At 49.3% G+C, this 10,851-nt stretch overlaps 1 protein-coding gene and 1 pseudogene across 1 annotated transcript in view; one reads left to right on the top strand and one right to left on the bottom strand.

The window, feature by feature from the left end:
* LOC146190239 (uncharacterized) overlaps positions 1-10,585 on the top strand; it is a 27,672-nt gene extending 17,087 nt beyond the window's left edge. The window contains exon 9 of the mRNA XM_084599753.1: positions 10,199-10,585. Within this exon, the coding sequence (XP_084455879.1) occupies positions 10,199-10,585 (387 nt within the window). The remainder of the gene's footprint in view (positions 1-10,198) is intronic.
* LOC146190240 (uncharacterized) lies at positions 8,044-9,227 on the bottom strand (annotated as a pseudogene).
* Positions 10,586-10,851: the final 266 nt, after the last annotated feature.

Here is a 10,851-nt window from a genome sequence, read left to right as displayed (position 1 = left end):
CGAAATAAGTAAACTGGTGCAGCAGCGGCTTTCCCTTTTAACGCTTTCACAACTCGATAAGGGCGCTGCGTCACACTCTGGAGGAATGTTATCGCAGACACGAGTGCCGCCAGATGTTTAGGGCCCTCGCTGTCTCGCCCCCAGTTTGCCTTTATCGCCTAAGCGAGCGGCTGCAGGAGGGACGCGTAAGTGCTCGTCAAGAGGGAGCTCAGACGTGTTTCTCTCATGGTGATTCATTTAGCTAAGGTTTTACTTCTCATCAACTAGTCAATTTGGGCACATATCTCCTAGAAGGAACACTTAAGATTGACTGCATCTCAATGGCTGCTGTTTTGTCGATCAGTGCTCCATTTAAATTTCCAAAAGTAACAGCCAATTCGCAATGTGGTTTACATATAGCAAATACCTTTTACCTTCTGTTTAGCACATCATTTTCCAAAATGCTAATGCGTCAGTAAATCAGCAGTACTACTCTTACACTGCTCGGACAGCTATGTAGTGAAGAGATGGAGGGAGTTCGGGTAGATTCGGTTCTGTCTCATCATTCGATACTGATCACTCGTAGAGAGTGAAAAACTATAAGCGTCCTGAAATACTTTAAACGGCCACTGTCCAAGGCAGGACCTTTTAAGCAAAGGAGCCCATTGTTTCGATCAGGTACCGGATATAGTCTGTGCAAAATGCTACAGCGATATGCGCGCCGCAAAGCAGCAAAAATACCAATCAAAGCTCTCTCATCCTCCCCGTCGGGAAACCAGCTTCTTCCTTTCCCTACGAGCCGCAAGGATGACGTCGTAGTCGGAAACGACATCCATTGGTCCGTCTCACTGTCTGAGGGTGAAGGATGGGTGTCTACCGCTCGCTGCGCGCACTTCCCTCGCCACGGCCGGACTGAATCCAGCGACACCCGCTCCCTCGCCCGTTCTTTTTTTTATTTTATTTTTTTTTTCGCGCACGCGGAGTGCCACACCCCACCTCCCGCCAAACGCGAAGGAGGAAGGGGAATTAGTCTTGCGGAGGCAAGACGTCCGGGCATGAGAGTGAAAAACCTTTGCGAGGGAACGGGAGGAGAGAAACACGATAGAATCGGGTGATTGCGGCGGCTGTAACTGCGTTATTAGTTACTCTTTTCAAAAACATGTTGCGGCCTTGCGTTCTGGGGGCGAAGTCTTACTGTCACCGGGGAAGAAAATGTTTTCGACCGGAGGGTGGACAGTGGGCCTTAAAGCTCAGCAGGCATGCGTGTGAAGTGTTTCATCACTGGGGAAGTTTCATACGAAATCCACTTTATACGCGTGTGAAACCTAGAACTCTCCCCTCAAAATGGTTCTTTCTTGAAGCTATCTTTGGCTGCTCTTGCCCTAGATCAAAATATATTTTTCATGTGCAAAACGATAAGCGCGTTTCAGCAGGACCATTTACGCTGAGCTCTGAGATGAGCTGAATTTCGGCTTCACGTCGTTTAATCGTGGGAGAAGCACAGAGATCTTTGCGAAAATAATTCTATCTTACGGGCTTTGGTCGTGCGCTAGGTTGAAGTTACATAAAGCCTCGCAGTTACGTGTGTGTAGAGGCCCGCATAAGTGTGTGGAGGGGGGGGGGGGGTTACGGGATAAAGAAACTTTACGTGAGTATGAACAGACTGGCTACTGCAGGCGAAGTGACTGCAAAAAATTACGGTCAGCAGCCTATGTATCAAGCTGATGATTGGCGCGGAGGAAATGCTAGGGCATACGCCTTTTGATTCCACCTATGTGGTATATGTGGAGACAAATTAAGGCTTTCGAATTATCCTCACATTCAAGATTTTACTTATTTTAGTTATCTCCTAGTTTCAACATATATCTGAGTCTCTGATTTTCAGAGGCTTCTATCGTTCGTCGGTGTCGCCTCCCACTAGAAAGTAAAAAAAAAAAGAAAGCTTTCTTTCACTCTATATTCGTAATAAGGCAGTCATTGCAGGTTGAAAAGTGGCAGGTGGCTCTTTCGTCTAAAGACTGCACGCATGAGGAAGCTCCTGAAATCAGTCAGGTGTAGTTGAGGTTTTAGAAACACGGATGACAGTTAACCTTCATAGCACTGCTGATGCTCTCGCACTGCACTGAAGCAAATGCCTGTCGAAGCGTTGGCGTGATGTTAGAGCACCGCAGTGACTTTTCCACCTGTGTGGTTAGATACGATTCCACAAAAAAGGTTGCACTTTTATAGATTCTTAGCAGGTGGTGAAAATTAAGCAAGCAGGAAATCCCGCAGGAAAACTTCCTTTATTTAGACCACACCTACCGAGGGAAGCTGAGGACACAATCACCACTGGCTCGGAGGAGATATCTGGATCCGGGTTAGAAAATTCGTTGCTCGGAATCCTCGCTTAATTGGTAGCAGCTTCCTTGTAGAATACTCTATTTCTGTCCCACAGGTTAGGACATCAGTCCTCATCTCATAATTCGGCTGGCTAAAGTTAAATGGCGGCTGTCCCATGGCTTTTCATTGCTGGATCGACGAGCGAGGCCTTTTGTCCTTTAGAATCTAACCACCATACATGCGTGCCTATCGCGGATCTACCTATGCCACCTCCCTCCTCCCTTTCTTTCCCATGGCAGTGCATTTTTTGTATGGGCAAATTGTAGGGTGCTGCCGGTAAGAAGATCCATTCGGTGCGGCATGCGCCTCCTACTATACTCCTGAATATCTTTGGCGTTTTCTTTTTCAACCGACACGAAACGGTAAACCGACCATTCATCAGTGAATCAAGTTCTCGTTGATTCACTGGCAACTGGTCGCCTTCTGGAGCGCTCACGTTCTACACCGATGCCTTCGCAGTCATGATAGCATCTGGAGTAACAATGGTTATCGCAATTCAAACTGACCCTAGTAGGTGGAATACACTTCCTGGGACGCCGACAATGTGAGCAACGAATGGTTGTCAAATATTGTGCCCTTCCCAACTCCCCGCAATTAAAAGGTGCCAGTTTTCCAACGTAATTCCTCCGTTTACCCACCAGCTTTCTAGTGGGTATAAAACCTTCTATTTTTTTACGGAACAGCACTCTTGGGGTTAATGCGGGGAAAACAAGGCTGATAAAACTCCTTGAATCGCTATATATTGCTCAGCGGAAATCTTTTTAATATCTCTCAATATCTTTCACTTTTCGCAAGGAGCACGTCAATAACATTTCTATACTCCCATCATCTTCCGTAAACGTTTTCCTTATTTCTGCCTGGTCTTTGTATATTGTAACACTCTTGTCTTTATGTAATCAACCTTTCTGAGCCTAAGAAATGGTCCACACGAAACAGGCGGCACTTCCACTCCCACTCTCTTCTTCTTCGTCCAGCTACTACCGAGTTCCTCATCTTCATTTATCATATGGACTGTAACATTTTCCCCCCTTTCGCAAACGAAGCCCTCCGGGCGAGTCATGTGTCGTCAGGAGAGTGGAACTTCTTCAAACGGGCTACATGTGTAACCTCAGTTATTGCTGAACGTCATCCACTGGCCGTGTCACGCGTTCGGTAATCACCAAAGGTCATCACCGAGACATGACAAAACGGGGGGTGGTCGTTCGATGCCCGGCGTAGCCGCTAAGCAAACGTGGAGAATGAGACGAAGACGCGTTGACTTGGAACAACAATAAGAGGAGGTTTATAGGCTCAGAACGAGGAATACACAAAACATTTAGAGGGCAGCAATTAATATTATAAAAGGCGACGACACGAGTGAAGAAACAATCGAATTAAATACTGCGAATTACGCATACAGGGTCATGCTTTTCCGGGATGGAAGTAACAATTCAAGCAACAGTAAGGGAAAGAAAGTTCATAGCAGTTTCGAACATACAATTGACCGGGGAGCGCGGCGGCAGTCCATCACTGAGACGACGCAGACGGGCGAAACTCGAAGGCGACGGTCCTTCCGGTGCAACGTGCGGTCTGAGGATGCTGTGCCGGGGGCGGCGCTCGGTACCCCCCGGGAGCACGCGGCAGCTCTGGTTACCCTCTTCAGGAGCGAACTAGGCGGACTGACTTTGGGGCCTCGGCGGCTCCTTTTTAAACCCTTGTCGACGATGCCTTGTGCGCAGGGTCGGGGTCCGAAACAAAACACACACATAGAGCGCACAAAGTAGTTCACTCACGGAGGAAGGCGCACATAGACACGCCACACTTCAGCACTGTATGGCCGCCATCTTAGGTTTGAAAAATATAACGCACAACAAAAACAACAGTCACGTACGCCCCTAACTTCGGTTCTTCTGGGGGTCACATTGCCAGGGAAAAAAGAATATAAGGATATATAAAGGAAGCTCTATACTTTGGACGTAATAGGGGTGACTTTGAGTGGGGCACGTACGACACAGGCAGCACGTACTCTTCTGATCGAGCATGGGGAGAGTGGTAGCTAACACAGGGAAAGCTACACTGCGCCGAGGCAGCGTGCACGTACGCGTTTTTGAGCGCCCGACCGATGGTCACATATGCAGGTTCCGTGAACATATGGGTTTACCGAACAATTCCGCGCGTGTATAAATGCAACATGGACAAATTAATGAATGCCGCCCATTCTGTGACAGGCTGTAAGGCGTGCAATCCGGTAGTTAAGTTCGCCGAGCCGTTCTAAGATCACCTGGGGTCCACTGTAGCGTGCCAGCATTTTCTGGTGTAAGCCGCGCTTTCTCATTGGTTTCCAAAGCCAGACTCGGTCACCGGGGAAGTAGATGATCTGGCGATGGCGGTCGTCATAGCAAGCTTTCGATCGCTCTTGTGTTGCCATAGTCCTCAGTCGGGCTATTCGCCGCGCTTCTTCAGCCAAGCAAAGGGTTTCGGCTAAGCACGGGTCGTCTTCAGTAGAAAATGGGAGGATGGTGTCGAGGCTGTGTCGAGGGGAGTGAGCGTACAGGAGGAAGAATGGACTTTATCCTGTGGTCTCATGCCTGGCAGTGCTGAAGGCGTATGTGATGAACGGAAGAACACAGTCCCAGTTTTTATGGTCCGATGCGACGTACATTCAAAGCATATTCGTCAGAGTTCTGTTGGTGCGTTCAGTTAAACCATTTGTCTGAGGGTGGTAAAGGGTGGAATGTCTGAAATCAGATGCACATAAACGTAGTTCTTCAATTACATGGGCAGTAAACTGGCGACCTCTGCCACTAATAACAACTCTCGGGGGACCATGTCGCAAGATGACTGAATTCAGCACAAATAGGGAAACTTGGTATGCTGTAGCGGCGGGAAGAGCGGCTGTCTCGCAGTAGCGAGTAAAATGGTCCACACATACAACAATCCAACGATTGCCCCCTTGCGACTTTGCAAAGGGACCCAAAAGATCGACTCCGACATTCTCAAAAGGAGCCTTCGGAGGCGCTACAGGGTGAAGCATTCCGGGTGCAACACTAGTAGGACCTTCGTGACTCTGGCACTGAGGACAGCTGGCAATATACTGGTCAATTGTTTGGCGCATCCGCGGCTAGTAGAATCGCTCCTTAGTGCGGTTCAAAGTTCTCGAAGATCCCAGCTGTCCCGAAGCTGGATTATCATGCATGACGCGTAAAATAGAAAGACGGAGGCTTTCAGGCACTAACAGAAGGAACCGATGGCCAGTGTCTGAATAAACTTTCTTGTATAGCAGCCCATCACGGAGGCAAAACTGGCTGTTCGAGGCTGCTTCCTGAGCAGCATTCAAGAACGGCTGCAGGTGCTGATCGTTGTGTTGTTCTGTTCGAAAGGTGTGAGTATCGGGAAATTTCGGACATAAAGCAGCGACGTAGTGGTCGAAGTTGTCCGCGTCGCATTCCGTCGTGGCAAGTGGCAACCGGGAGAGGCATTCGGCATCTGCGTGCCGTTGACCCCTTTTGTATGAAATCTGCAGTCGTATTCTTGCAAGCGAAGTACCCAGCGGGCCAGGCGACCAGACGGATCACGGAGATTGAGTAGCCAGCATAGGGAATGGTGATCAGTTACTATTACGAAAGGTCGTCTGTACAGGTAGCAGCGAAACTGCTGCACGGCAAAAACAACCGCGAGACATTCCTGCTCGGTGACGGTGTAGTTGCGCTGCGTCTTGCTGAGAGTCCGACTGGCGTAAGCAATCACATGTTCACGGTCATTATAGCGCTGAACGAGGACAGCACCGAGGCCTATGCCACTTGCGTCCTCATGTACTTCAGTTGGAGCGGAAGGGTGGAAGTGCCGTACGATAGGATGTGATGTTAGGAGGAACTTTAGTTGTCGGAAAAAGGAGTCACACTCAGATGTCCACTAGAATGGAGCGTCTTTATGTAGTAGACACGTGAGCGGGTAGGCGACATCTGCGAAACGAGGGATGAAGCGTCGGAAATATGAGCAAAGGCCAAGAAAACTGCGAAGCTCCTTCACATTCCGAGGTTGCTGAAATGCGGCAACGGCTACGGTCTTCTCAGGATCAGGCCTGACGCCGTCACCATTGACGAGGTGGCCAAGCACCAACGCCTGTCGCTCACCAAAACGGCACTTTTTTTAATTGAGGTATAAGTCCAGCTTGGCGCAAGCAGTCCAGCACGAGGACTAGGCGGTGGTTGTGCTCTTTGAATGTCCGGCCAAAAATGACTACGTTGTCCATATAGCACATACAGACCTCCCATTTCAGACCACGTAGTACAGAATCCACGAATCTTTCAAACGTTGCGGGTGCATTGCACAAGACGAAAGGCATAATATTAAATTCAAACAGTCCATCGAGAGTGATGAAAGCCGTCTTCTCCTTGTCTGCTGGGTGCATTGGGATTTGCCAGTATCCTGACGGCAGGTCGACAGATGAAATGTATGATGCAGAATACAAGAAGTCAATGCGTCATCAATGCGGGGAAGCGGGTAGACATCCTTTTTAGTGACTGAATTCAAGCGGCGGTAATCTACACAAAATCACCATGTGCCATCTTTCTTGCGCACAAGAATTACTGGAGCCGCCCAGAGACTGCATGATTCTTGAATGACACCCCGGGCCAACATTTCCTGTGCTTGCTCATTGATGACCTTGCGCTCGGACGGCGCCACACGATACGGTTTTTGGCGAATTGGATGTGCATATCGGTGTCAATTCGATGACTGGTGCGAGACCCGGGAATTGAGCGTGAACTGATGGGCTTGAGAAGTCAAAAACGGATGAATACTTCGACAGCACACCTTCCAAAGCATCATGCTCTGTGGCGTTCAGAGAATTACTAATCATGCCACGCAGTTGAACATTCACTTGGGATGGTGCGACATTCAGCTGAGGTGCGTTCGTAACCAAAGCCACTGATATTGGCATGTCTGAACTGCAAGAGGCAAGCTTCATTCCAGCTGCTAAAAGAACTGGCTGCGTGGAGCAATTAATAGTCCATAATCGAGTGCAGCTTTTGGTTACCGACACCAAACAATTAAGAACCAGGAGAGATTTCTTTGCGCAGTTCGAATAGTTAGGTGTCATGGTCGCCTCAAACGTTTCGATCGCACGACGAGAACACGAAACCGGAATGTACTGCATAGACATCGGAGGCACAACAGTATCGTCGCACACGTGCAGCACATCTTCACAAACAAAAGATTCCTCGAAGAACTCAGGCGGTAGGCAGCCGTCAACACTGATCTCGCCCGTGCGGCAGTCTACGGTTGCGCCACACATGCGCAGAAAATCTATATGAAGAATTACATTATGTGTGGAGTGGGGTAGCACGGCGAATTCCACAGAAAGCACGGTTCCCCCAAGACAGACCTTGGCACTGCACACTCCAACGGGCTCTAACAAATCGTTACTAACGTTATAAAAATTTGCATTTTGGTCCCAAGGAAACATCACTTTTGGTCCCAGTAAGTTTTTAAATGTTAAACTCATAATCGATATTGTTGCACCAGTGTCCACTAACGCCATTGTAGAAGGACCGTCAACATACACACAGCTCTTATTTTTTAGCATTGTTACGGAAGGAGGTATTTCTGCGAATAGTGAGCTTTCACCGGCGGCCTCACCTCCATCGGCCGCGGCACTTCGAGGGGATGGCGAGCGGCGGACACGAAAAACGGGCGGTGGAGTCAGACTCCGGTCGGAAGCCGAGGAGTGGTTGCGCGCGCCACCGGGCTGAAACTGGCCATGCGGAGGAGACAACCAGTACTGACAGGAGTCAACTGGGTGATCACTGGTCGGGTCTGGATGCGTTGGTCGGTCATACCGCGATGGTTGACCACGGCGGCATTCTCTTGAAAAATGACCCGGGATGCCACATCGGTAACAGACAGGAGTAGGCCGAAGAAGGGGTTGGTCCTGCTGTCGATAAAAGCCAGGACTGCGCTGATCTGTGAACCGGGGCGCTCGCCTAGGTCTTCGCGGCCGAAGGTCGTTAAGCTGATCAAGATGTCTAGAAGAAACAGGGCTTGCGAAATGTTGCGGCGAGCATTCTTCGAAGAGGCAGGGTGTGCTGCGTGAACAGAAGAAAACTCAGGCTGCGATTGTAGACTGTAGGCTGGTTCACACAAAAAAGATGGGTGGTAGGACACTGGTGAAGTGTTCCGGCAGCGAGAATCGAGCCGGAGTAACTCTTCACGAATGATCTGCCAGATAGTTGAAGTAAGATCCGGAGGAACATGTTCGTCAACGCTGGTGACGGTTGTTATACATAGGCAAGCCTTCCAAACTTAGGACTTACTGGACGGGTCTTTAGTGTTTCGAATGTGCGGATGCTACGGAGGACAGCGGACACAGTCGAGATATCAATTTTGGCGATGAGGAAGTTGTAGAAATCAGCTGCGATGCCCTTCAAAAGATGGTCAACTTTGTCCTCCTCAGACATGCGAGAATCGATGGTTCTGCATAATTTGAGGACCGCTTCGGTATAGGTAGTACAGGTCTCGCCAGGTAGTTGGGCACGATTGGCTAGTGTGTGTTCGGCCTGCCTCTTGCACGCTGACGAATCGCCGAAACACTGTTTGAGTTCGGTCACAAAGCGGTCCCATGTCGTCAGCGTGTCCTCATGGTTTTCAAACCAGACAAGGGCGGTGTCGGTCAGGAAGAAAACGACGTTGTCGAGCTGAGTGGCGAAGTCCCAGCGATTGTAACGGCTTACCCGTTGGTAGTGGCGGAGCCAGTCGTCAACGTCCTCCCCCGCTGCGCCAGCGAAAGGACGAGGCTCTCGGTAAGGTTGGTAAAGGCCGGGACTCGCCTGATTTGAAGTGGCAAGAAGCACTGGGCTAGGCTCAGTCGGTGGCGGCATTGTAAGGACCAGTGGCGGGAGTCCAGTAAGGCGGCGGCTTCGACAAGGCTCAAGGGGTGCGTCGATGGCGAAACGACATGGGATCGAGACTGCACTCTCCACCAATAATGTAACACTCTTGTCACTATGTAATCAACCTTTCTGAGCCCAAGAAACGGTCCACACGACACAGGCGGCACTTCCACTCCCACTCCCTTCTTCTTCGTCCAGCTACTACCCAGTTCCTCATCTTCATTTATCATATGAACTGTAACAATATATATATATATATATATATATATATATATATATATATATATATATATATATATATATATATATATATATACGCTTTGCGAATAAAAATATTCACGGTCTCATGTATACTTCCTAATTGTTTTTTTAGGAATTCGTCATTCACTCAACTCATCCCTTTAATGCAGCTAAAAGCCCTCGTACTTAAAAAAAAGTAAAGGAAAACAAAAACCCATTGCAGCTACAGAGCTACACAGAGCCTGGAAAGTGTCTGCTTTAAAAGCAACCTTTAGCGCTTATTCGGCCTGCCTTGTTTAATGTCTTCCTATGAGCGAATTATAAATTCGCCTACGGTTTATCGCTCCACATTTGAGGACGTTGCACCTTCTGTACCAGGTACTGGAGAACGTTTGGGTCATGTCCAGAAATATTTACACTCAATTCAAGGGAAAAACTCCTCTTTAGAACAAGGGGGGGGGGGGGGGGGGGCATGACTACCATGCCACCAACATTCATGACTCTACTTAGCATACTTTATCCTGATACGCACTGCAAGCTGTCCTTAGTTTGCGACAGCAAAGCTGCTTCTGCAGTGAACATTCGGTATAGACGCTGCTATAGACGCTGCCGTTCTCTACAGATTGACATTCGCTAGGCAATATCCCACCGTCCACCAAATTGTATTGTCCTAATCCTAGCATGTTTTTTTGCATTCACGAATTGGTTTCATTTATTGCTCCCGTCAGGTGGTGGCACTGGCGGGCATCAAGGACTACGCCAGCCGCGTGGCAATCGAACGCGAGAAACGAGATCTAGCGCTGCAGCTTGGCTACGAGGCCGAAACCGTGTCCCTCGAAGAGCCATTCGTGCCAAGACCTCCCAAGTCCAAGCGAGATACTATGCCAGGACTCTGGAAGCCCACGCCGCCAGTTCCGCGCCCCGGGATGGAAGCATCTTCTGCGGCCGGAGCCGACGGCGGCCCGCCTTGTCCAAGGGGGCCAGCACCCCCACCCGGGATAATGCTGCCGCCTGGGCTGGAGCCCCCGCCACCTCCGGGATTCAGGTTCCTATTTCCACCACCTGCTGTGTTGCCGTACCCCACTGTGAACACGATGCCCAAGCCGAGGGACTGACCAGAGCCACTCGTTTCTGGGCAGGAACACCAAGCTTTAATAAAGCTCAGCTTTCGAATAAGAAAGAAATACATTTTGACTTATGCGTGGTGTGGCCTCTTCGCTACAGCCTGTAGTATAGGAAAGAACCTCCAACGAACAAGAGAAGCTTCCTTATCCCGCACATGGTTCATAACAACCCATTCATGGTGCCCTCTATTATTACTACTGAAAGGCAAAGTTACCTACTTCGGCACGCTCTCATTTCTTGTGTAAAAGAACGGCCT

Source organism: Amblyomma maculatum, chromosome 4 (assembly GCF_055883805.1).
Source record: "Amblyomma maculatum isolate TAMU_Amacu chromosome 4, ASM5588380v1, whole genome shotgun sequence".
NCBI lineage: Eukaryota > Metazoa > Arthropoda > Arachnida > Ixodida > Ixodidae > Amblyomma > Amblyomma maculatum.
The sequence above is the reverse complement of the archived record's forward strand: the minus strand, read 5'-3'. Positions and strand labels throughout refer to the sequence as shown.